This window comes from Xyrauchen texanus, chromosome 33, assembly GCF_025860055.1.
Source record: "Xyrauchen texanus isolate HMW12.3.18 chromosome 33, RBS_HiC_50CHRs, whole genome shotgun sequence".
In the NCBI taxonomy this organism is placed as follows: Eukaryota; Metazoa; Chordata; class Actinopteri; order Cypriniformes; family Catostomidae; genus Xyrauchen; species Xyrauchen texanus.
In genome coordinates this window covers 16,716,560-16,742,778 of record NC_068308.1, presented here as the reverse complement: position 1 = coordinate 16,742,778, position 26,219 = coordinate 16,716,560, and the positions used below count along the sequence as shown (strand labels likewise).

The following is a 26,219-nucleotide window of genomic DNA, read 5'->3' as shown; positions in this document are numbered from 1 at the left end:
TGAATTCAAGATTGGTCATGAAACCCCAGGATATCTTGTCACTTTCATATAAGACATATTGACCAGTTTGACTGAATTGGAGCAGGTTAGTCGGATGTCCATGCACTTAATATGTATTTTATAGCATGATAGCAAAATCATGCTATAAAATACAATTTGTTATTTTCAAAAACAAATTGTATTTGGAATTGCAATTTCTATTTTGGTTGCATAAATTGTGACATAATCCAAATGCATTATTAGCGTTTGCATTTTCATTTAGACAAACATACAAATTCTGCCAAATTTCAATTGCAAATGGACTTTGCAATTGCATTTCATATGTCTTAAAAGTTATGACCCTGTCATATTTAAAAAGTAAATTACTATTTCACTTCCTCTGATTCCTGTATGGAGCCTGCCAATATTCAAATGTAATCGCAATTCCCTTTGCACTTGCATATCTAATGCTCTACGGAGACATCTGTCAACCAGTTTTGGGGGTGGGAGTTTATACTGTGGGGTGTGTTTGTAATTGGAAGTGACATCAGTCACAATCGACCACATTTTAGAGCACTTGTCACCTTGCTGTCGATGGCCAAGATCAAGATGTGCATTTGTGTACATTATCTTATTTGAACTGTTCACTAGGGATGGGATATGATGCTGAGTGAAGCTCTGATGCTTTCTACTGAGTATTTCAGGAAAAGTTTCAAAGGCTCAGGAGTGTCAAAAACCATCCGGTGGTTGGTCAGAAATAAAGCAGTCAGCCTGTTAGTTTTAACCTATTATGCACAAATAAAAGCCTTACAACGCTGAGTGTGTTCATTTGAAGCTTCTGATAATATGATTCACACATTAAAGTTTGGCAAACATTTTAATAAGAGTGAACATGATTCAATGTAATAATAATAATAATAATAATCAGGGCTGTCAATCGATGAAAAATTTTAATCAAATTAATTACATGGTGTCCCGATTAATTAATTACGATTAATCGCATATACAAATATTTGCTGTGAAAGCCCCTCATATAACAATAATTCAATATATAATGATGAAATAATTATACATAGTTATCTTTAAATATTTAAAACATTGCGCTCCATCAAGTGTTTTGAATGCAAGAACGTAATGCATGTCAGTGTTGTGGGTTGTTTTCTTCACTGTATAAACTGCGTGTTGCCCACACAGCTAAAATTTCAATTACTGCCCTCTGGAGTAAACAGGTGGTACTACAAGCTTGCATTTCTCAGGAATCTTCCTTATCCGGGGGCATTGCGTTACATTTTTTTAACGCGTTATTTTTTGTCAAATTAATCGCACTCAATTAACGCATTAAATCGACAGCCCTAATAATAATACCAGGAATAATCAGGAAACCGATGGAGTGCGTACTCCAGGTAGGGAATGAGGTTTTGCCCCAAGTGAAGGAGTTCAAGTACCTCGGGGTCTTGTTCACGAGTGAGGGGACAATGGAGCGGGAGGTTGGCCGGAGAATCGGGGGCAGCGGGGGCGGTATTGCACTCGCTCTATCGCACCGTTATCACGAAAAGAGAGCTGAGCCGAAAGGCAAAGCTCTCGATCTACCGGTCAATTTTTGTTCCTACATGAAGGTTGGGTCATGACCGAAAGAACTAGGTCGCGAGTACAAGCGGCCGAAATGGGCTTCCTCAGAAGGGTGGCGGGCTTCTCCCTTAGAGATATGGTGAGGAGCTCAGTCATCCGTGAGGAGCTCGGAGTAGAGCCGCTGCTCCTTTGCGTTGAAAGGAGTCAGTTGAGGTGGTTTGGGCATCTGGTAAGGATGCCCCTGGCCGCCTCCCTAGGGAGGTGTTTCAGGCACGTCCAGCTGGGAGGAGGCCTCGGGGAAGACCCAGGACTAGGTGGAGAGATTACATCTCCACACTGGCCTGGGAACGCCTCAGGGTCCCCCAGTCAGAGTTGGTTAATGTGGCTCGGGATAGGGAAGTTTGGGGCCCCCTGCTGGAGCAGCTGCCCCCGTGACCCGACTTCGGATAAGCGGTTGAAGATGGATGGATGGATGGATGTAAGACAGGATATATGATAATGTAATATGAAAGCCATTTCTAATTACACTTAAACGTTAAGTGCTCACAACACTGCACAGTCAGGCCAGAGCCCCCCTAAAAGAGGAGCCTATAAGGTTAGCATAGAATAGCGTAACTCTGCATTCCCATAGACATACTATGGGCAGTACACTAGCGATTAGACAAGAGGACGTTATTTTTTAATGGATGTTTTGATGCTGAATACACAACTTTTGTAAGGAAACAGCTCATCACTTAATCTAATCCACGCTTCGATACTGGGCTTCATTAGGTTGGCTTGAAAGAGCCAACCTACTGATCTACTATTTAAGCTTATTAGTGGTGCTAGCAAAGAAAAGCATCACTATTATAATATGTCATAGACCCACAAATGAGGTGTCAAATTGACCATCCTATTTATGACACCTGTGCTATGACTTTTCTAATGGATCCTGAAAAATCCCATAGACTTTTTAATGCGACGAAATTTGACAGATCATATCCCTGGATCTGAATATCGTAAATTTGACAGATCATATCCCCGGATCTGAATATCGTAGAGACATGTGGGTGGACTAATTTCATATGGCCTAGCAAGCTGTTTTGGAGCATTACATGATACTGGGGTTAAAATGTACTCCTGGGGGTTAAAACAGGCCTAAAAATTCCCCATAGGCATACTATGGTTAGGGTCTCATCGATGAAAAAAAAATTTTTTCCAACTATGACAAGAGACTGAATTATGTGGGATCATTTCTCCTAATAAAAATGTCATAGAGACATGGGGTTGGCTCATTTCACTCGGGCTACCAATCAGTCTTTAAATATCATATGCCCTAGCAACCATTTACGGCACCCTAGCAACCACCCCCATAGATTTCCATTCAAAATGGCTCAGAAGGATATCTTCAGAACAGAATGTTGTAGACACTTGGGGATTGGCTCTTTTGAGTCAGTTTAGTAAGCAGCCAATAAGAATCACTCTTGCCCTCACTTGCTATCCATGCCCTAGCAACCAATTAGAGCACCCTAGCAACCAGCCCTATTGACTTCCATTAAAAATGTCTGAGAGTAATATCTTCAGATCATAATGTCCTAGAGACATGAGAGTTGCTTATTTCACTTGGGTGAGCAATCAGTCTTCAAGTATCATCATGGAAACTACTTAGTCATGCCCTAGCAACCATTTAGAGCACCTTAGCAATCAAACCCGATTGACTTCCATTCAAAATCACTTAGATCAGTATCTCTGCACAAGAACATCATAGAAACTTCCTGTTTGCCACGTTTGACTCAGTCTAGCAAGGAGCCTTTTAAGTATCACCCTGGTAACTGCCTAGCAACCAAATACAAAAGCCTAACAAAGCAACATGATAAAACATGCTAGCAATGTCTAGCTAAGTGTTAAAACATGCTAGCAACATGCTAAAATAAGCTAGCAATGCCTAGCTAAGCATTCAATCCATCAATAAACTTTCAGACTAGGCTTTTTCAAGCCAATCTAAAGTTTGTCCTGACGAACTTCTCTAGTTGGAAATTGCGCTGCATACTCGATATACACCTTGAACTGTCTTATGTAACATCACTAACGTGTTGATTTCAGAGAATCTTCATGCAGCTTAATTTCCCATCCCCAGTGGACAGTTTAAATAAAGTAATGTACACAAATATTTTTGTTTTTATTGTATAGCACATTGGTCAACTGTAGTTGTTTTTAATAGTGCTCCATAAATAATAAATTGATTGATTGATTGATTGATTGATTGATTGATTGAAATGCACATCTCCTTCTTGGCCGTCGACAGCAATGGCAGGGGCTCTAATGCGGTCGATTGTGACTCAATTACAAACACGCCACTCAGTATAAACTCCCGTGAAAGATTAATTGGATGATAATGAAGACCTTCTAGACTACAATGCTTTTAATCTCAAACATGGGTTAATTTGTCATCCAAAATAATTTTTTATAGTTAGAAATTCTATATCTGCTAGTATAAGAATGATGATGAAAAGTATCCTACTGTATGATCAAGTTACCCCAGCTCTACCAATGTTGTACATTGGAGAAATTGAGTTTGAGAGTGAGAAATGTACAGATTTCACATAACACATAAGACATGTCCTTAATGAAACATATTACCCATATCAGATTCTAAGAAATAAACTAGATCATACTGTAATATACACATTACAAAACATATTAGAATATCTTTCTTGAAATTTCCTGTTCCTCCCAAAGCTAAAGAAACTCATTTCAAAATTCTAAATGACATGTACCCTTCTAATCAAAATGCAGTCTTTTACTGAATCTAGTGATTCTGGTGGCCAAAAGTTTGGAATAATGTACAGATTTTGCACTTATGGAAGAAATAGGTACTTTTATTCACCAAAGTGGCATTTGACTGATAACAATGTATAGTCAGGACATTATGTGAAAATGTACTATTTACAATATGAAAAAAATTCAGAACTTCTTAAACTATTTCAAAGAGTTCTCATCAACAAAATCCTCCATGTGCAGCAATGACAGCTTTGCAGATCCTTGTTATTCTAGCTGTCAGTTTGTCCAGATACTCAGATGACATTTCACCCCACACTTCCTGAAGCACTTGCCATAGATGTGGCTGTCTTGTCGGGCACTTCTCAAGCACCTTATAGTCTACCTGATCCCACAAATGCTCAATGGGGTTAAGATCCATAACACTCTTTTCCAGTTATCTGTTGTCCAATCTCTGTTTCTTTGCACACTCTAACCTTTTCTTTTTGTTTTTCTGTTTCAAAAGTGGCTTTTTCTTTGCAATTCTTCTCAAAAGGCACCCCTGAGTCTTCTCTTTACTGTTGTACATGAAACTGGTGTTGAGCGGGTAGAATTCAATGAAGCTGTCAGCTGAGGACATGTGAGGCATCTATTTCTCAAACTATTTACCTTCATTACTCAAAACAATGATTGACTGATGAGTTTCTAGAGAACGCTGTTTCTTTTTTGTCCTTTTTTACCTAATATTGACCTTAAAACATGCCAGTCTATAGCATACTGTGGCAACTCAAAAATAAACACAAAGATAATGTTAAGCTTCATTTAACAAAACAAATAGCTTCAACTGTGTTTGATATAACGGCAAGTGATATTCTAGTACCCAATTAGCAATTTAACATGATTACTCAAGGATGAGGTGTTGGAGTGATGGCTGCTGGAAATGGGGTCTGTCTAGATTTGATAAAAAATGGCTTTTTTCAAATAGTGATGGTGCTGTTTTTTACATCAGTAATGTCCTGAATATACTCTGTGATCAGTTGAATGCCACTTTGGTGAATGAAAGTACCAATTTCGTTCCAAAACAGCAAAATCTGTCAGAATTGGTTATTAGAAAAAGCTGTGATTAATATTACATTCACTTTTAAAAATATAATATATGTACACATGAAAAAGATTGTTTATTGGCTTTTCTGATAAATAATGTTATCATATTGGCCAAATACTTCATCCATAAATGCAGATTTGTCAAATCTCCCTCACTTTTCCTAGTATTTATGAATGAATTAAAACTATATACATATGCCCAGAAAATAATAAAAGTAAAAGTTTGAAATGATTGGAGATATTTGTTAAATATAATTTGTTATAAAACCTGAGAGTGCCCACTGTACAGTAATTTCTTTTAATGGGTTTTTTTTTTCTGCTTCGTTTAATTATACTGTTTTGTGCAGAGCTCTCCATTGTAAATTGTCAATGCTGATTGTAAAGCCAATGCCTTTTTAGTTGTACTTATTTGTATTTTAATAAAAAACAAAACAAAACAAAAAAATTTATAAACTCCCACCCCCAAAACTAGTTGACAAGTCTCTCTGTAAGGCATCAGAAATACAAGTGCAAAGGGAATTGCGATTCCATTTGAATTTTGGCAGGCTCCATATGGGATGCAGAGGAATTGAAATAGCAAACAGGGTAATTAATATTGCTTTTTCAATATGACAGGGTCATAACTCGCAAGACATATGAAATGCAATTGTAAAGTCTGTTTGTCTAAATGAAAATGCAAACTGGTCAATATGCAACTGCATTTGGATTATGTCAAAATGTATTCGTCCAAAAATACAAAATGCAATTCCAAATACAATTTGCAATTTGGCTTGATAGTCCTGTATATCCTCCCATTGGTGAATGTAAGGCGTTATCCAAACGGCAAAGCGAAAGGGACACCACTCGAAGAGTCATTCTAAACAAAAGAAAGAAAGATTATTTTTACAAAGGGTCCTTTTGCAGGAATTTTAGTGAAGGGTGCATTCAAACTGTAGTGCCATGCTCTCTTTAGAGCAGTGTTTCCCAACATCACACACCAGTGTGCCGTGGAAAATTATCAAATTCCAAAAAATAAATGCAGGAAAAAAATTATAATTTCAGGAATCCTAATTCCTCACCTTTCGGAGAAATTTGCCATTCTGAAACCATAATCGATCACTTTTGTGATGGTGAAGAGCAAAATGTGTGATATTTACACATGACTCGCGTCAGTGCTGCAGCATACATTGAAGTCTGTGACGTGAATTTACCACAAAGTGTTTTTCACACATGTTTTTGCTTCACCAATAATGTCTTTGAGAGTACTAAGCAACAAGAAATATTTAAAAACTGTCCAAATTTGTGAAGAGACATTGAATGTCTCGTAATTTATTTTAATTAAATGTTACCTTATCGTTTACGAATATCTGAGACTCAAGTTATTGAACTAATTTACATTCACCAAGAAAACACTTAGACCTAAAAATAAACGAGTCCTTTTATTACTTTCTCCTATCAAAGCAACTTCAAGGTTTTTTCTCTCTTCCAAATACGTTTTCAATGTTGATTGTGCACTCCTCCCGCTTTTTTACATGGCAAACTCATAAAATCGCCCCTCTGTGACGCTTTCTGCTACTCTTGTCATGTGGAGGGCGATACGGCGCTTGACGCCTCGACTCAACTCATGTGAAATGCACTTTACAATGGCAAAAGAACATTATTGAAACTCAAAATGATTATTATTTGTCTATTATTGTGGTCTTTTTCTGATAAAAGTAATACTCAGCAGTTTAAATCTGCAGAAAATGATACCGTGGATCTGCTTTGTGTTTATAATTCTAATACTGAAGTCAGTAGATATGCAGCCATGCAAGTTTTAATAAAGGAGAAGGTAAGGACGTTACTGAAACTCACTATTATTGTCGTCTTTTTGGATGAAAAATAATGCTCAGACTGAAGGAAGACTATAGATCTGCTTTGTTCTTTTAATGCTTAAACACTATAAATTATCTTGGTAGATTTCAGTCATGAACGACTCAAAATGATTCACTGACTCACTCATAGCACATAATAAACTCATTTGTCACCACATAGTGACATTTCCAGAAGGGATCACTGAACTAATCAGTTAATAAAATTGAACAAATTTGTGAAACAGAAGCAAGCCTCACCAAAATACGCTTTCATTTGCAGCTAATTCTTTAGTATTTTAAACTTGAATAAACTTGAATCACTAAAATAGCTGGAATTGGTGCTTAACTTATTCTTAAAAAAAAAAAAAAAACATCCCCAGAAAAAAATTCATGGACCAGTGATTGTCTTACCTTTTTCACCCCTCATGAGTTTGAACAAATCTACAAATTAGAAAATAAGCAAATGTGTTGTTTTTTCATTACCCATTTAGCGCTCTTGCCACCTGTGACATCACACAGCGCAGCCTACCTATGTGACTTTTTTTCTTTTTCCAAAACATTACAAGTAAACGCGCTACTAAGACGGGCAGAAAACATGGACAAGTTCTTGAAAAGGAAAAATATTGACGATAGTTAGCCTATGTGGGATAGTGGTGTGCCGTATAATGTTTTAGTCTTAAAAAGTGTGCCGTTGCAGAAAAAAGGTTGGGAAACACTGAGAGAGCCCACATCAAGAGATCTGTCCTCAAACGATGTGTCCTTTGTAGTGAGAAGGGCATAGCGACGACCACTTTCGATTGGATTCGCCCGTAGTGTCTGCGAGGGCGCAGAGACTGCGTGTGACGCATGCGACTAGTAACCAATGGCATTTCACGCATACGCAGCAGAGTTGCGCAGTTGCAATACGAGCAGCGCAGCCATTACAATTGGTGCACAATCTTTACGAAGCGTCGTTCGGATTGCATTGATCAAACAGTTTACAAATGTCTTTACACATTTCGTTCTTGTATACAGATGATAGTTAAAATCTGAGCAGGATTTGACGGATATCTGCTAGCGAAAGTTGTGAAACTTTAGCAACCGGGTTACTTCTCAAGGTTTAGCGTGCCTGCGTCAGTAAAGGCGCACCTCTTGCCAGTCTAATTTATTTCATGCACGCTTCGATTGGTCCTGAGGCGTAGTGTGATGATGGGCACACATCTTCGGAATGAGTCGTCTGCAGGTAGTTGCATGTCGTTATGCGACGACCTCACGACTGCAACCGACTCGACTGCAAGCTTATCTTCTGCACGAGCATCACAGCAAGGCGAGCAGCTCGAGGCCCCAACTCCTGTTTTGCTCTGTGAGTGTCATTGATTGCTTCCATCAAGGGCTCTAATAAAATTTAATAAAGGTTTATTTTATCCTGGACCCCCCCAAATTACTGTCACTGGCAGTATGGTGATGGGACTAAATTGTGTGTAACGCAAACTCTCTTTTTTTATGTTTATTTAATTTGCAGCTGCAGTAGCTTTAATATTTCAAGATGTATGTCAAGTTCTGAGAATTAATCTGCAGCATCTTTCTGTTCTTTTCACAGATCCTATTAGTGTTAGCAGTGCTTTTTCATCATCATCATCTGCATCATCAATATTTAACAGAGACAATAATGTCCCTCATGGTGAGTATGGTATATGAGAATTGTCCCAAATCACATATTACCGTTAGCAATATTCTATTATATTGAAATGACAGTTGTTTCTCCAGATAATGTTCTGATTGTAATGTTCACATGGCATAACAAGATGAAATTGTGTTTTTATTTTATAATGATGGCAAATTGTAATTTCTTAAATGTCCACAAAATTCACAGGTGGTCGAGGGACTGAGGCAGTTTCCACATCATCTGAGTTCACACATGGTGCCATTGTGCACCTCATTGAAGCGATGCACAGGTGCTGGGATGTTTATAGCTCTCGAGAGCGTTCGCTTCTCTTCCAGAGCGTTCAAAAAGAACTGGAGAGTCATGGTCACTCTTTACCTGTGGAGAAGATTCGGCGCAAATGGAATAACCTCATTGTTACTTACAAGAGGGTTAAAGATCGCAGCTCATTATGCGGGGGCCAGACAAAGACCTCATGGGAGTACTTTGAAGTATGTAAGAATATTTGGGCAGATTATATAAGATTCAATTCATGATAATTTAGTAAAGTTTTAATCACATTGCTGGGGGTGCCTAACATTTTAATGTTATACTGGATGAATTTGAATGAAATTTTAGTTTAAATTGACATTCTGAACTATTTTAACATCAGCTCTGTGCCAAATTATACAGATATGACAATAGGACAACGGCATCAGTGGGTTAAAATCTAAACAAAAAGGCTTTAAGACATGGACATTCACTCATGTCATTTTGGATTTTATTTTAAGAAAATTACATTTCAGAATTGAAGTGTCATAAGTCTAAAACACCCACCCTTTATAGAGCGCAACAGTCTGATTCTGGAAGTAAAAATCCCATTAATTTATCCCATAAATTGTTCATCCATGGTCTACTGTATACTTCAGTTGAAGCTATCCGTTTGCGTTTTTTTCAACTTTGTTGTTTTAAAATCATGTTTGATATCAGAATCCATGGAAAACAACTACATTACCCATGTTAAAGCAGAGAAAGATCCACCAATCGGAGAACTGCGGCCAACAAAACCCACGAAACAGGCCTCTGAGCGACCACCCACTCCCATGATGCACTGTGAATGACGTAATTGAGTTGGTCTCGCTTCACCCTGAAACCACTTGTATATTTGTACATATCGGAATATTTTGCGATAAACGTTAAATATATTGTTTCTATATTTATAATAAACAACCTAAAATCAATGGTTTTATATATTCCCATCGTTTTTTATTCAATAACATCATTCACAATGCTTTATGGGATTGTAGTTCATGCCCTCATGAAAGACTGTGAGTACACAGTCCTGTACCTTTGTCTTTTTGTCTAATTTTCAAATACTTTTTTGCCTTAAAACAAAGTTTGTGATGTCATGATTCTCCTTGGTGCTGGTTAGTTTTTTCTTGGGTTACAACTCTTTTATGAAAGATTTTATAAAAAGTCTATGGAAGAAATGAATGGGGAAAATACTTCTGGTACTCAGACGGCTGAAAAAGTTGGTGGGCACACCATTGCGCTCTATCCACCTTATTTTTCAATGCGGAAGTAAGCAGCAACTGCTTGTGTAAAGTTTGTGGAGGCACCAAAAACTGTAAATCATCTCATCATTTATTCACGCTCATGCCATCCCAGATGTGTATGACTTTCTTTCTTCTGCTGAACACAAATTAAGATTTTTAGAAAAATATCTGAGCGCTCTAGGTCCATACAATGCAAGTGAACGGAGGCTAGCACTCCAACAGCTCCAAAAAGCACATTAATGCAGCATAAATGTAATCTATTAACTCCAGTGGTTAAATTCATATCTTCAGGAGCGTGGTTGGTGTGGGTGAGAAACAGATCAATATTAAAGTCCTTCTTTACTATATATCTTCACTTTCAGTTCTTAAAAAGTTATATTATTCTTCTTTTGTTTTTGGCGATTCAAAAGTTTTATGCATATCGCCACCTACTTGGAAGGGAGGAGAACTTACAGTAAAAAAGGACTTAAATATTGATCAGTTTCCCACCCACACCTATCATATTGCTTCTGAAAATATGGATTTAACCACAAATAATTTTATGGTGAATTTATGTGCTTTATGGAGCTTCAAAGTTCTGGCCACCATTCACTTTTATTGTATAGACATACAGGGCTGAGATAATCTACTAATCTGTCTTTGTTTGTGTTCAGTAAAATAAAGAAAGTCATACACATCTGGGATGGAATTAGGGTGAGTAAATGATGAGACAGTTTACAGTTTTTGGTGAAATATCCCAGACGTTTTACACACGCAAGGTTGGTTTTTAAGTTGTGCCAGTAATATTGTTAGAGTCTCAAACACTTGAACACAAATACTGATATTAAGATCATCATGGACATAAAAAAAAAAATCAAGTGATGCTTGTGGAAAAATGTGGCTTCATAATTATGGAATAATCTTCCATGTTTTCTGTTTTTTTTCCCCCATCCCAGATGATGGATAATATATTAGGGAAGACAAAATATGTTCAGAGAGGCCCTGCTTCAGCCACACTTGTTGGATTTGCAAGTACAGCTAAAGCAGCTGTAAAGTCAGAGGATTGTCCATCTAACAGTGTTCCAGTGGCTGCAATGGCCACCCCATGTCTGCTTCCCACCGGCATTATCACATCCTCCTCACAGATCCCTACACTGGTGACTTCCCCAGTGCTTTGCAAAGTCACCCCTAAATTAAACCCCAGTCCATCTTGTAGCACAGACTCACCTTTGCCCTCCATCTCACCCAAGCCAGCTCCATTGGGAAGTCATCAGCCACTGAAACGGAGAATAAGGCATCTTCGGCTCAACTCAATGGGCACCCGTGTAGCTCAGCAGCATGGTGAGGAACGTACTTTACTTCTCCGGAATTTCCTCACTAGTCAAGAAGAGCGTACCTGCTTAGAGGAGCAACGTCAGCGCAAGGTAGATGCACGTGAGCGGCGCAAGGAAAAAACTGCACGCAGCATGGTTGATGCAATGGGACGGATGGCAACTGCATTGGAGTTGATCTCATCCAAGCAAGATACTATTATTGCTCTACTCCAGAGACTAGCTGATAAGCACTGAGGAAGAGAGAATAACTGTTTTTACTCAAAATTACTTTTTCACTGAATTTAATTTAATTTTCAAATGTTTAAATTGTATGTTGTTAGTATGGTCCTGTTGCTTAATGATATGGTTAAGAGGAATCAAAGTAACAAAAGATCGTCTTGCCTGTTCAAAAGGCTAAATGTGACATAAAATGTAAACATTCATGTCATTATTTGGCATCTTTAACTTATTAACAGTATATTTGTTATGTCAGAGCCTCGTAATTTAAGTAACCATTTTTATTATGGCTTTTGTGTCTGTTGGATGTGTGTTAGTAATAGGGTAAGCGGCAAGAATGGGTGTACGGAGAATTATATACAAAGAGATTTTTTTCTTTAATTATTTTAGAGAGATTTTTTTTTAATGGAGCATTAAATTGTATTTGTTTTATTGTTTGCAGCACATGACAGTATTAAAACTAGGTATGTTTCTAACACCTATGGCCATTCATTAGGAATTCAGTGCAACAACATTTAGGATGTGGAGATGTAAGATGGAGATATAGAGTGATTTTTGCCATTGACAAATGCTCCCATGGACAATTATTGCAATTAATTTAGTAGGCTACTGTTCCTACACCCCAACCTGAACAAAAAGCAATCTATCAAAAAGCATAGCATTTCACAGTAAAACCGTTTTCTGAATTAAAGGGACAGTTCACCCAAAAAAGAAAATTCTCTCATCATTTACTCACCCATATGCCATCCCGGATGTGTATGACTTCCTTTCTTTAGTGGTTAAATAATAATAATAATAAAATAGTGGTTAAGTGGTTTAGTGGTCTTCAGAAGCGAGATTATAGGTGTGGGTAAGAAACAAATAAATATTGTAGTAAATTTGTACTATATATTCTCCTCCCTGCCCAGTCAATCTCCAATCTTTAACTTTTACTTTCACATACACCTTTTGTTTTTGGTGATTCACATTATTCATGCATACGCCCCCTACTGGGTAGGGAGAAGGATTTCTAGCAAAACATTTCTTAAATATTGATCTGTTTTTCAACCACACGGCCACACCTATCATATCACTTCTGAAGACATGGATTTAACCACTGCAGTCATATAGATGACTTTTATGCTGCCTTTATGTATTTTTGGAGCCTCCAAATTTTGGCATACATTCACTTGCATAGTATGGACCTACAGAGCTGAAATATTCTTCTATGTTCTGCAGAGGATAGTCATACACCTCTGGAATGGTGTGAGGGTAAGTAAATGATGAGAGAATTTCAATTTTTTGGTTAAACTATTCTTTTATGTAGGGTCTATTGTGTCACTGTTTAGTTTGAATCCAGTGAATATTTATCTAAAATATTTAACAAAAACGTCAATTTTTCTGATACACCATAAAGTCTTGTCTACAAAAAAGCTGTTGAACATGTTCAACAGAAAAATATACAATGTTCATTTATCTGTCAACTAAAATAGCTATCATCTTGTTCTGGTCACCATTAGAGCTTTTCAATCGTGACGTCAATATGTAGGCGAACCCGCCGCCATGGGTTCCCTCGGGATTTTCTTATGGGTTTTTATAATGGGGTTTTTGAATTTGTGAGAAAAATAAAAGTAGGCCTATGTGGTAACAGTACTTGATGATACGTGGATGTTTTATTCTACAACATCAATTACAATTTCCATACCTTACAAAATGTATTTAATTCAGTCCGGCTTCAAAATTCACGTTTGAGGTTTGAAAGTGATTACTATAATAAGTCATGTTTACCATAGATCTTATTTGTCTTACAAGTTCAAAACCCCGACTATAAAACATCCCTGATTCAAATTTCCTGGTTTCTGTACTACATGTTGAAAAGTTCCGTTATCCCATGTGTTTCATATGACCGCGTGGCCTAATGGATAAGGCGTCTGACTTCGGATCAGAAGATTGAGGGTTCGAGTCCCTTCGTGGTCGTCTTTGTTTTGTCATATATTTTATTGTAAACACGTGGACATTTTATTTTTGCAATGCACAACGTGGTATTTAGTAATTAAACATTAGTACCTCATAACGCTTCTTTCATAAATCTTTTTCTAATACTTCAGGTGCTGTAAAACACATTCGTAGCAGAGTGGCGCAGCGGAAGCGTGCTGGGCCCATAACCCAGAGGTCGATGGATCGAAACCATCCTCTGCTAGTTTTGTTATTTACTTGAAATTTATCTGTGAAAATGAAAAAGTTCTGAAAGAAAAGTTTCTTCTCTGGTACAATATACAATATTTTTTTCTCTATTTGCAGAGGTTTTCTCTCTCTCTCTCTCTTTTTTTATTGTTTGATCCGAGCACCTCCTGGTGGATGAGGTAAAAGCACCCTTGTGAATAATAATGATTTTTATTCTGAAGAAGCGATAATATTGTACCTGCAGAGACAATGCCTTATCTTGCATGTTTGAGTAATTATGAAAGAGTTTAGTTCATATGTAATGTAAGAATAACATGATTTGCAGTATCTTGATGGTTTATTTATTTCTGCTAATTCAAATAGACTGTTGTTACTTCTGATTTATTTTTTATTTTAACTAGAACCCCCACACACACACACACACAGTGAATGTAACTATTAATCAAACAATGTCCACAGTGTCAGACATTTCACATATTTGATGATATATTTTTATTTTAGATTGTAAAAATGACAGAAATTGACATATGGAAGAGAGTTTAATATATTATCAAATGATAGATTAATTTGAAATTGTATCCATGTGTTTCTGTAAAAATAAATAAATAAAAAGATGTCTAATTTTGATGGGCTTGAAGGCCACACTTACCTATATGCATTATGTACAGCAAAAGAAAACACCACTTTTGTACTTTTGCAATGTTTCATTTGATTGTAAAAAAAAAACGTAATATGGAAATGGTTCAGTCAAAGTCAACTCCTCTTGCTTGTTTTTTTGTAGCATGTATCTTCTTCTGTTTAAGTCTTTCCAAATTTCTTTTCTCTAACCTGGACAAATAACAGATATTTACAGAATGCATGTGACACAAAACTACATTTGAAATATTTGGTAATGATAAAGTTCTGCTTTACGCACTCTTACCTATGAGCTCTCAGGGCGATATCCTCTGCAGATGGCTCTGGAGGCCGCTGACTAGCCTCAGTAATCATTTCTGAGATCTTCTGAATGCAGTCTTCCAGGTTTCTCAGCTGGCTTCTGCTGATCTCTGAAGTCACAATTAACTCTCCTGCTTTGTTTACACGAGTTTTATTCTGTTGACAGTTGTTAATGGTTCGAGCATTGTATACTACACAGATAAATACTGACAGTCACAAGTGCATTTTGAAGTAGTGCATATTTCATTTCATTGTAGCACTGATTGAAGACATTACTCTTACCTTCAAGAGAATCTCTCTCCTTACTTCTTCTGGAATCCACTCAGCTGTTTGCACGTGGAAACGGACCTCTGCCTTTGTACTGACTGCAACAGAATAATAATATACATCGAGTTCATTTACAAACCTTCTTTGTTGCTGAATGTACACTTAATGTACACTTTAATGCAATTTAGAATAGTTGAATCCACGTTTGACCAGAATGCTGCATTACTGACCACATTAATGTTATTTTAATTAGATCCTACACAACACAATAAGCTTGACTTCTAAACAATTACGTGAGCAATATATCTTCAGACTGCTTAAATACACTAGCGCTGGACAGAACATCATTATATTATTATTACCCTTGTTGACATGTTGACCACCTGGTCCACTGCTCCGACTATAACTTATCTTCAGTTTATCTGGAAGTGGACAGAGTTTCAGTATCTACAGGCTAGTTTTAGTGTATCAGTCATCATAATACATAATCCTGAACATCTTGTATGCCACTTACCGACTGGGATGCGTGAAAGCCGATCATTCTGACACGAAACAAGACTTGTTTACATAAGCATTGGGATCATATTGCACATCATTGACAATAATCACAGAACAAAGTATGCCTTTTAAAAAAAAGATATAGTGTTTCACCTGTGTAGAATGTGAGGTTGTATACATGTGCGAATGACTATAGTCTAGACAGCGCCTCGCTCGCATTTTGTCATTATTAAATAAGGTTACCAAACGACGGTACACATCCCTCGAACATGTTAGCTTGGTTAACTGATAGAAGCGTAAACTTGTCAGCATGGAGGCCGCCATGTTGCAACTGAAGTACCATTGAGGTGCATGTGCAAAGCATCCGGGTAATTGAGACAAAAGCAACGCTGCATTTATGCCGTTTGTTTTAAAGAATTCCTCGTCGTTATGTTAGTCATTGGTAACACGAAGGTAATTGACGTCGCTAACTTATATCTATTAAGTATGATTCCACTTGTGCTAACATATTCTAGTTTAATCGAGCAATAAGTAGGTTCCACCGAGATTTGAACTCGGATCGCTGGATTCAGAGTCCAGAGTGCTAACCGTTACACCATGGAACCCCTATGTGTTTATGAGAAGGAGAAATTCTTCTGACTGTTAAACAATTCTGAATTTATTTATTTTTTTTGTGAAATAATCCTTTTATATCAATTCACAGCATTTGCTGCATAATGTTGCTTAACGCTATCTTTTCTTGTTTTCAAACTTGACCCTCCTTTTCTTAAAACAAAAAATAAGTAAAAACATAATCTGTGTTCCAGTGAGGTACTTACAATGGAAGTGAATGGGGTAAATCTGTAAATGTTAAAATACTCACTGTTTTAAAAGTACAGTGCATCTGGAAAGTATTCACTTCACTTTTTCCACATTTTGTTATGTTACAGCCTTATTCCAAAATGGATTACATTCATTATTATCCTCAAAATTCTACAAACAATACCCCATAATGACGACTTTTTTTGCAATGACGATGTAAGACCGTACACCCTAAAACGTTTTAAAAACATATTAAAAATGCTTCTTAATAGTTAAAAACTATATGTAGTGCACAAACGATGTATCTATATACTATAAAAAAAAACATCCCCACCCCAGATGGGACTCGAACCCACAATCCCTGGCTTAGGAGGCCAGTGCCTTATCCATTAGGCCACTGGGGCTACAATATTATATCACATATCTTCATAAATATTTTATTTAAATAAAACGTTATTTATAATATATTTTTAAATTGGAAACGCAAACAAATATCACTTATCAAAAAAATACGACTACTATTTGTGGTTTTAGCCTGGAAGCACAAAGTGCAGAATTAAAATTACCGATATAGGGGATTCAAATGTGAATATCTTGTTTAAATCATCTAAAGCATGAAAATTAAATCGGGGTTATGGACTGCGATAACTACAAACGTAGTCTGTGTGTGAACACGAGAGAGGAGGGACGAGAGACGCTCTGCCAACTTCATTTCCTGGCAGGAGAGACAGTCATGATATTAAAACCCATGTACCAAGCATTAGCCTGCCAACTTTAGCCCTCATCGGTGGCTGTAGGAATGTTGTTGCTTTGTTAGGGTAATACTCTTTCCAGTTAGATTGTTAAAATAACACCGAGCACTATGAATTTATTACCATCCAATCCCCACGGTAATGGATTACTTTTTTCGGGATTTAACCAGGATCACGGTAAGATGTTTACACTTAGCTAGCTAGAAAGTAAGCTAACATCACTCTGATATTTTGTTAACGTTGTGAATCATAGACACCAGATATCTGTCATTTATACTACATATTAAATAAATAATCTGTATTTTACCAAGATGCGTTTAGTTGTAAGATATGGTTAATTTTGTGAACATGTTTTTACTTAGCAAGTTTTCACAACTGGTTAGCCACAAAGATGAAGTCACATGAGTGCTTTAAAGAGCTGGTGTCAGCGTGGCTGTTTTGTACTGTTTTTATTTATTTAGTTCGTTTATTAATCACTTCTTGCTGGAACGTAAAATGTTACGTTATTAGAAAGCTGCAATTTTTCAACATATTATCAAATAAACATTGACAATTGGGGTGCATTTGATTTATCCAGGCTAACTGCTAACGCTAGATTGCTCCCATTGCTGGTGGTTTGGTGTATCTATGATAGATCTATGCATTTGAGTTGTGAATGAACTGAAATAACACTTTATGATGTATTCTACTTGTAAGTAGATAATTGTGGTAATATCTGTACTACAATCAAACAAATCGTCTCAATTAACTGTATTTGTAAACCGCTTATTGACGAATAGCCAAATAACATGATGTATAATGATGATAGGATAGGTAACGGGTTTGATCAAGATTTGTACAGTTGCATAGTTGAAGGTACATATTGTATTTGCCCACTTGAATTCAGAATTAACCGGATGTAAAGTCATTAACAATTGAACGACACTACTAAAAGTGCTGTTGCACCTTGATCATCACCTGAGTCCACCTCAACCTTTTATATAACAAACATATTACATATTCTTTCTTCTCTAGGTTTGAGCTACCTTTCTCCCCTAAACACTGTATGAGTAAAGGCACTGTATTTGTGTCGTGTGTCAGCTTTCTTCAATATTTTAATGGAAAATAATGAAGACATACAGGATGATATTGGCATCCACAAGCATTAACATTGGTATGGTTTATCTGCCAGTATGCATGACTGTCCTCATACAGGTGTACCTCTATAGCAGCAGAAAATCTCAGCATTCTTCTGAGAGGGGTCATTTTTATTCAGTTCATGGTTTCCCTTAAAAATGCCCCTTTCTCCCATCAGGATGTTTTGCGTGTGGAATGGAAAATGGATTCAGGGTGTACAACACAGACCCTCTTAAAGAAAAGGAAAAGCAAGGTGAGCCTCCTGTTTTCTGAAGTATGTTTGATATTGCTGCTCGGGTATAATTTCTGAAGGTTATCTGCAATTATTTATATGTATTATTAAGTACAGACTGGCCAGTGTCACAGGCACAGTGCAACGGGACAACACTCCAAATAAGAGAGTTCAAAATAACAATATATGGAAGTTTATAACTTCCTCGGATACAAATACACTTGGAAAATCCAATGGTTAGGTGTATGCAGAAGTTATTTGGGTATGAATACATAGTGATTTAGTCATGATGTTTTAGCACATTCAGATGGTCTGCTGATCTTGTTATTAGTGGAAAGGGGGAAATTATATCTGCAAATAATTTGACCCTTCAAATTAATGTCATTTCTTTTAGAATCCATAAGGAATAGCATTTAGCAACAAATGCATCATTCATTTACCATTCAGAGCCAATTTATGAAGTCTTTGTCAGGGTAATGGATAGCATCTTTGTGCTTGTTTTATTGCTGGAGCTATTGACTCTCATTAATTGTTCTCTTTGCTCTCAGAGTTTCTTGAGGGAGGAATCAGTCATGTGGAGATGCTTTTTCGATGCAATTATCTTGCGCTTGTTGGAGGAGGAAAAAAACCCAAGTACCCTCCCAATAAAGGTATATTTTCTTTTGAGACAACAGTTTTTAAATGGCTTTATTGCATAATTAATCAATAAAATAAGATGTGAATAGACCTTATTCAGAGCAGAGCCATCTTTGATTTTTAATGGGAATGACAACAGAGAGACTTACCATCTCATCAATGGCACACGGTGTAAAGCTGTAAAAAGCTCCTAGATCAAATCTGATTTTCCACAACTCATGTTGTCTGGAAGTTTTTGTCTACTGGACGTTCTTGAAAATATGTATTTTCAATGTTTTGTCTGTGGAAAGAACCAAAAACACTTTAAACTGCAGTACAACCCATTGAAGAGACTGTTCGTCTATCCCTCTCAGCCTTGCTGTCATTCCCATCAAAAATCAAAGACGGCGATGATGTAAATAAGGTCTATAAAGCAACACATGTACATGTGGGTCATATTTAAAAAGACCGTTGAGTGCATGTAACAATGAATGTTTAGAAATCAGTAGGTACATTTTGAAATGGCTGAAAACACAGTTCAAAGTAAACTGTTAAAAATATATTTTTGCGTTTTTCCCTTATTTGTGTAAGTGATGATTTGGGATGACCTGAAGAAAAAGACTGTGATAGAGATTGAGTTTTCCACTGAGGTCAAAGCTGTTAAGCTTCGACGTGACAGGTATTTTAATTCACTCTCATATATGTTCTTGTTTTCTTTATTTGAAATTTGGGTATGATGTTTGTTAGACTGTCATACTAAAATGCAAATAACAGTTTAATTTTATTTGTAGATAATCTTTCAGCACATGAATTGTCAGCATGCTTTGGTTTCAGTGTTATTGACATGTCAGAATCATTTAGACTAAAAAATTGCAAGCAAAGATACAAAATTGAAATGTCACAAATGGCTGCAGAACACTGAGCTTGTGCAACTTCATATTAAATATTGGCAAATGTAGACACTGTATAGCCATAAATACAGGTTGCTTTCGCTATTGTTGGCATAAAATCAAACCTGCAAGCTAAAATATGCTCTGAAATATATTAATGTGTCTTTAAATGAGTCAAATCCTTAAAATTATGTGTACATATTGCAGTCTTTCAGTTAATCTTAGCCTGTATATTTATTAGGGAAAACATAAGAACTGCAAAAGCAAGGGATTATTAAGTGTGAGTTCCCAGAGTATCCAGAAAGAAAATAGCTAAATATACATATTGTGTGTTTTGTGGTTCCAGAATTGTTGTGGTCCTGGATTCCATGATTAAAGTCTTTACATTTACTCATAATCCTCATCAGCTACATGTCTTTGAAACATGCTATAACCCTAAAGGTAGGCTGTATAACTCATTCACAAAGTATAGTAGAGATTCATGCATTGTTTAATATACTGAACCACATATGTCAATCTGAATTGTACAGAACTACAGTTTAAATAAGCCGTGTTAATTTACAGAAGAGATTGATATAAAAACATATCCTTACCCATCTTTTTGATTATATCTGCAGGTTTGTGTGTCTTGTGCCCAAACAGTAACAATTCATTGCTAGCATTCCCAGCCACTCACTCTGGACATGTTCAGATAGTAGACCTGGCCAACACAGAGAAACCTCCTGTTGATATTCCTGCCCATGAGGGTGCTTTGTGCTGCATTGCTCTAAACCTTCAGGGCACGCGGATAGCAACAGCATCTGAAAAAGTGAGCTCATTAGGCAGTGATGATTTTTCTTTCATATAAATGTGTAAAACCCAAAAATCATTTACTCACCCTTGTGGTGTTTCAAACCTTTATGACTTTCTTAAGCAGAACACAAAAGGAGAATTGTTAATGAATATCCCAGCGTTATTCACAGTTCTAATGCAATGGCAGTAGATAGTAACTCACTGTAATGATTAAAGGACCCAAAAGTATCATAAAAGCATGTTAACATTTTGTGTCTCTCAAAGCTCTCAATGGATGTCAAGATTTTCACCAAAATATTGCTTACATTTTGCGTTGTTTCTAGGCTTGGGATCAAAGCCTTTTTCACACATTGACACTCCATCAGAAAAAGTTCCTGATGATTAATGATATATGTCGTAATTCTTTTAACATTTATACATTATACATTTATGCATTTAGCAGACGCTTTTATCCAAAGCGACCCTTATTACAGGGACAATCCCCCTGGAGCAACCTGGAGTTAAGTGCCTTGCTCAAGGACACAATGGTGGTGGCTGTGGGGTTTGAACCAGCAACCTTCTGATTACCAGATTGAATGGTTATGTGCTTAGACTGCTACACCACCACTCCATATTTTAAAATATAAACTGGGCTGTTCGTTGCACTATAGTCTGTCTCTTCAGACATTTTTCTCAACACAACTTTGGTAAAGTGTAGGCTGCACGATTTGGGGAAAATGTCATATTGCGATTTATTGAGGTTAATATTGCGATATTATTAATCATGCAGCACTTGTAAAGTGAGAGTGGCAGGGTAAATTAAAGGGGGTCGCACACCGGATGTGTCTCGTGGACAAGGCGCATTCTAAAATTTTAAACAATTATTTTCTACGAAGGTACACACCGCTGCTCGCTATGTCTGGAGGCTGATAAAAATTCTGCAGCGCCACGTATCTCAGCTTGCATAGTTTACCCATTAAGTTCAACCCAATTCACCATCACTCTTGCCATCACTGGATGATGTATTCTGCCTATGTATCTTCCATATATCCTAAACAATGTATTTTCAGTTACAAGTACGTCTTTCTGAAGTTGTATAATAATTTCTAATCGTTCAGTTACACCAGTTTCATACACTAACCTGTAAACTCGTCAATGGCACGTTTTTCATTCTTGAAGTACAAAAACCTTTGTAACATTTGTGTGTATGGTGACTATATCCACAACTGCCACCTTCAGTGTGTCCTGTGTGTGAGATACCTTTGCCTTGACTGCTTGTCAGTAAATGTTATATAATCTTGTCGACTCCCAACGCTATTAAGGCAGACTACAATAAACAAGGCCAACTGCGTGAACTGGAAAGCACGCAAATTAGGCTTCTAATTTAAATGTCGGCTAATGTTAATATATAGATGCCTCAAAAATGTATTGATTAACGATCACTATATTGACATTTCATGACATGCCTAGTTGTTTCTAACTAAAATGTATGCCTTCAGTAAACTTGGAATATGAAGCACGAGCTGCATGGACTACTCCTATGATACTTGGTCCTTTTTAAAGCTTTAAAGTGAGTCACTATCAGCTGGGACCGGGATATTCAATAAAGTTTCCTTTTTGTGTTCTACATAAGACAGAAAGTCAAATAGGTTTTAAACAACATGAGGGCCAGCAAATGATGATAGAAATTTTATTTTTGGGTGAAATACAACACTGAAATTTTGATTTGTTTAGTGTGTTGACATTTATGCCAAAAATTTACCTAAACTGCACAACAAATTAATAATTATGTCACTGGATTCACTCTTTATTATTCTAGTGCTGCCTGTTAAATAAAATGGATAATTGATTGTTAGTGATTTGGATAATTTAGAAAATGTATTAATTTTCTCTCTCTCTTTAGGGGACCCTGATCAGAATATTTGATACCTCAGCAGGTCAACTTATTCAGGAGCTAAGAAGAGGATCACAAACTGCCAACATATACTGGTAATCCATTATATGCATACTATCTAATGTTGATACCAAAGAGGTTTCTATGTGTCTGTTTTTAATAGTGTATATTTTTTTTTAGCATCAATTTCAACCAGGATGCATCTCTTATCTGTGTATCAAGTGATCATGGAACAGTTCACATATTTGCTGCAGAGGATCCAAAAATGAACAAGCAATCCAGGTTTGTATAGAAATCTTCCCACTGCAATCTGTTTTAATGAAAGCATTGTTTACAACCTTTATGAATGTCCTGCTCATACGTCTCTCAAACCCTCTTATACCACAGCTTGGCATCAGCCAGTTTTCTCCCCAAGTATTTCAGCTCCAAATGGAGTTTCTCCAAGTTCCAAGTCCCATCTGGTTCACCCTGTGTCTGTGCCTTTGGAACAGAACCCAATGCTGTTATAGGTAGAGCTGTTAAGCTTATTATTGTGGTGGCATGTGGTTAATTATTGGCTACTTTTTGGTAACTATGTTTTGAAACAGAAGATCTATTTTGGCATTTTATTTATAAGACTATGATATGCATGCATTGTGAATAAGGAAACAATGAATTACTAATATGACAAACAGAACTGTGTAAACTGGAATTTTAATTTCAATAACTTTTTCATCAACTAATTCTCTCCCTCTCCAAGCTATTTGTGCTGACGGCAGCTACTACAAGTTTCTGTTCAACCAAAAAGGGGAGTGCTCAAGGGATGTTTATGCACAGTTCTTGGAAATGACAGACGAGAACATCTGAGTGTAGACGCTAAATTTTACGAGATTCAGTTTCTTTCTTGACATCTCCAAGCTTGAAGGATGTCAAAGAACTCAAATGGCATTCATATGACAGACTCACTTTTTGGAGATCACATGTCACAGATGTGGAGGAGAGTTCAAAATAAACTTTAAATTCTCTCTTGACTCAAACCAAAAGAGACCGTTCTATGAACAAGCAGAGAGCAGGTAAAAAAAACTGACTACTCACTTATTCTGTGGAGTGAGAAGAGGAAAACCTTTTTTTTTTTTTTTTTTAAAAGGACAACCATTTTTTTTTTTTTTGTCTTCCATTGGATTTTTAGAGGTTTGAATGTTCTTTGATAGACAGCAAGAGAGATCATCTTTGTCTGCTAACAAAACCTAAAGTAGGGAGTGCCTGTGTAATTAAGACAGGTGTATACATGTATGTATTTACAAACTATTTGGTAGTGTTAGATATTGTTTTACTTAAGTACACAAGTCACTGCAGAAAATTATGTAACTATGTAGACAGAGTATAGACTAGTATAACAAAAACAACATTTTATGGTATACATGTGTGCTCCTTATTTCATGTAATGCAATATTCTTTATTTTAGTTTTTTGCAGGTATTTGTTGGAATTTAAGAGAAAAGAAAACCTATTTTCAGCACTCTATAAATGTTTTTCTTCAGCCAATGTGCTATCACATTAGAAACACAAAATATATGCACAACAAATTTTTCCATGGGGAGGACTTAAGAATGTGATTGTTATAAAAAGTCCACATTTAAGCTTTTAATTGTTGCATAACTCTAAAACCCCATGTTTTTTTGTGTGCATACAGCATCCCAAATGAATCGGGAATTACTATAATAATTTGGGTGTAAATGGAATACTATTTTAAAGAAATGTTCTGGGTTCAATACAAGTTGAGCTCAATCGACAGCATTTGTGGCTTAATGTTAAATAATACAAAACATTATTTTGACTTCTTTAAATAGAAAAGCAAAAATTTGGGTTACAGTGAGGCACTTACAATGGAAGTGAATGGAGCCTATCTGTAAACATTCAAATACTTACTTTTTCAAAAGTATAGCCACAAGATGTATACAAATCAAATTTTTGGGGCAGCTGTGGCTCATGTGGTAGAGCGGGTCGGCTGCCAATCGTAGGGTTGGTGATTCGATTCCCGGCCCACACGACTCCACATGCCAAATTGCCCTTGGGCAAGACACTGAACCCCAAGTTGCTCCCAATGGCAGGCTAGCGCCTTGCATGACAGCTTCAGATTTTTGTCTTAAAACCCTACAAAAATTGGCACCATTCACTTCCATTGTAAGTGCCTCACTGTGACAGACGAGTGAAAATATTTTTTTGCGGTAATCAACATTATGCCACAAATGATGTCGATTGAGCTGTATTGAACCTGAAATTTTCATTTAACAAAGAACACATTTATGACTGATTTATTCTCTTGTTTAACAGCTAGAATTAGCTCTTGATGTAGTATTAGTCACATTAATATTTCTTTGAAAGACTAATGCACTAAAATTCTACCAAAGTGCCCAGTCTTATCACTAGAACATTAAGTATTTTTTTTATTGTGTCTTAATTCTTATAACTGTTCTTTGAAATATATATGTAAGCTATTTTGTTACTGTTTTGATGCTTTTGTCATTGATAATATGCAAGTAATTATGCTTACGATTAATTTCATGAATATTGTGTTACATATGCTCTGATTGTGTGGCCTGAGGGGATACCCACAGAAATCAGTATCATGTGACGAATTAAAAGATGATTGTACAATAACGAATGGACATTTCTTGAATTGAGGCCTCTTTTCATTAAAGTCAACCACACCAGGTTACCTCCCCCCATCCCCTCTGTAATGTACGCCCCTGCGTCACCGACTTATACATATCTTTAATATAAGATAAATTCTGTCACAAATCTGAGTAGACCATAATAGTGTACCTGACAAAACAATGGTGCGGTAAAAGTGTTTGTTATGGTTTGTAATAGTTTGCAAGTTGGATTTCATTCAGGGCATTTTTTCTACTGAGTCAGTCATCGCCAAGGCAACCAAAATCAAATGGCCTGTTAGAGGACTGTTAAAACATCAGTGACATAAATTTAGCCCATGTTAAAACGAGCATTGTAATGTAACTGTTGTTGTCGCATTAGATATCCCAAAACAGTATAACTATCCAAACTCTTCACCATCACCAATTTGTCTCTTTCATCCAGAGACTATTTAAACAGAGACAAAGCACTGATATTAAAAAGAAAGGAAGAAATTGGAACGCACGATATCCACTGATTTACTTCAGTGACGTTATGGCGCATGTGTTAACAGAAGTCCCGCCTTATCGGTAAAAGTGCCAATCACCTTGTAGATATAGATACCACCTGTCAGTCAACTCTAGAACGCGCTTGCGCATTAGCTGAACAAGCCTGAAAAATATTGTTTTTAGTGTGATATGAGAAAAAAGCAGCACAAATTATAACACCGTTGTTGTTAAGATTTT

The 26,219-nt window shown here is 36.6% G+C and overlaps 3 protein-coding genes and 3 non-coding genes across 6 annotated transcripts; 3 read left to right on the top strand and 3 right to left on the bottom strand.

The window, feature by feature from the left end:
* Nucleotides 1-8,128: 8,128 nt before the first annotated feature.
* si:ch1073-357b18.4 (uncharacterized protein LOC797129 homolog) lies at nt 8,129-12,670 on the top strand. Its single transcript, XM_052103369.1, has 4 exons — nt 8,129-8,562; nt 8,800-8,880; nt 9,073-9,353; nt 11,333-12,670. The coding sequence occupies exons 1-4, from the start codon at nt 8,406-8,408 to the stop codon at nt 11,942-11,944; spliced, it is 1,131 nt and encodes a 376-aa protein (XP_051959329.1). The 5' UTR covers nt 8,129-8,405; the 3' UTR covers nt 11,945-12,670.
* Nucleotides 12,671-13,809: 1,139 nt separating this feature from the next.
* On the top strand, nt 13,810-13,882 carry trnar-ucg (transfer RNA arginine (anticodon UCG)). The gene has a single exon. It is a non-coding gene; the product is annotated as a tRNA-Arg (tRNA).
* Nucleotides 13,883-14,599: 717 nt separating this feature from the next.
* mrpl58 (mitochondrial ribosomal protein L58) lies at nt 14,600-16,156 on the bottom strand. The gene is made up of 6 exons (XM_052103366.1): nt 15,944-16,156; nt 15,807-15,834; nt 15,655-15,714; nt 15,308-15,390; nt 15,012-15,181; nt 14,600-14,917 (listed from the first exon to the last, which is right to left on the bottom strand). The coding sequence occupies exons 1-6, from the start codon at nt 16,112-16,114 to the stop codon at nt 14,833-14,835; spliced, it is 597 nt and encodes a 198-aa protein (XP_051959326.1). The 5' UTR covers nt 16,115-16,156; the 3' UTR covers nt 14,600-14,832.
* Nucleotides 16,157-16,323: 167 nt separating this feature from the next.
* Nucleotides 16,324-16,395, bottom strand: trnaq-cug (transfer RNA glutamine (anticodon CUG)). The gene has a single exon. It is a non-coding gene; the product is annotated as a tRNA-Gln (tRNA).
* A 527-nt stretch (nt 16,396-16,922) lies between these two features.
* On the bottom strand, nt 16,923-16,995 carry trnar-ccu (transfer RNA arginine (anticodon CCU)). The gene has a single exon. It is a non-coding gene; the product is annotated as a tRNA-Arg (tRNA).
* A 349-nt stretch (nt 16,996-17,344) lies between these two features.
* Nucleotides 17,345-25,490, top strand: wdr45b (WD repeat domain 45B). Its single transcript, XM_052102972.1, has 10 exons — nt 17,345-17,520; nt 18,638-18,712; nt 19,240-19,341; nt 19,898-19,985; nt 20,543-20,637; nt 20,814-21,004; nt 22,871-22,956; nt 23,042-23,143; nt 23,249-23,370; nt 23,601-25,490. Exons 1-10 carry the CDS (start codon nt 17,454-17,456, stop codon nt 23,705-23,707), a joined length of 1,035 nt encoding a protein of 344 aa, XP_051958932.1. The 5' UTR covers nt 17,345-17,453; the 3' UTR covers nt 23,708-25,490.
* The last annotated feature ends 729 nt before the right edge of the window (nt 25,491-26,219 follow it).

Coding starts and splice junctions, on each gene's coding strand:
- si:ch1073-357b18.4 (XM_052103369.1), top strand. CDS start 8,406: ATGATGGGCACACATCTTCGGAATGAGTCGTCTGCAGGTAGTTGCATG. Junction 8,563..8,799: donor CCCAACTCCTGTTTTGCTCT/GTGAGTGTCATT, acceptor TTCTTTTCACAG/ATCCTATTAGTGTTAGCAGT. Junction 8,881..9,072: donor AGACAATAATGTCCCTCATG/GTGAGTATGGTA, acceptor CAAAATTCACAG/GTGGTCGAGGGACTGAGGCA.
- mrpl58 (XM_052103366.1), bottom strand. CDS start 16,114: ATGGCGGCCTCCATGCTGACAAGTTTACGCTTCTATCAGTTAACCAAG. Junction 15,715..15,806: donor GCTTTCACGCATCCCAGTCG/GTAAGTGGCATA, acceptor GTCCACTTCCAG/ATAAACTGAAGATAAGTTAT. Junction 15,391..15,654: donor TGGTCAACATGTCAACAAGG/GTAATAATAATA, acceptor ATTCTGTTGCAG/TCAGTACAAAGGCAGAGGTC.
- wdr45b (XM_052102972.1), top strand. CDS start 17,454: ATGAATTTATTACCATCCAATCCCCACGGTAATGGATTACTTTTTTCG. Junction 17,521..18,637: donor GGGATTTAACCAGGATCACG/GTAAGATGTTTA, acceptor TTCTCCCATCAG/GATGTTTTGCGTGTGGAATG. Junction 20,638..20,813: donor AACATGCTATAACCCTAAAG/GTAGGCTGTATA, acceptor TTATATCTGCAG/GTTTGTGTGTCTTGTGCCCA.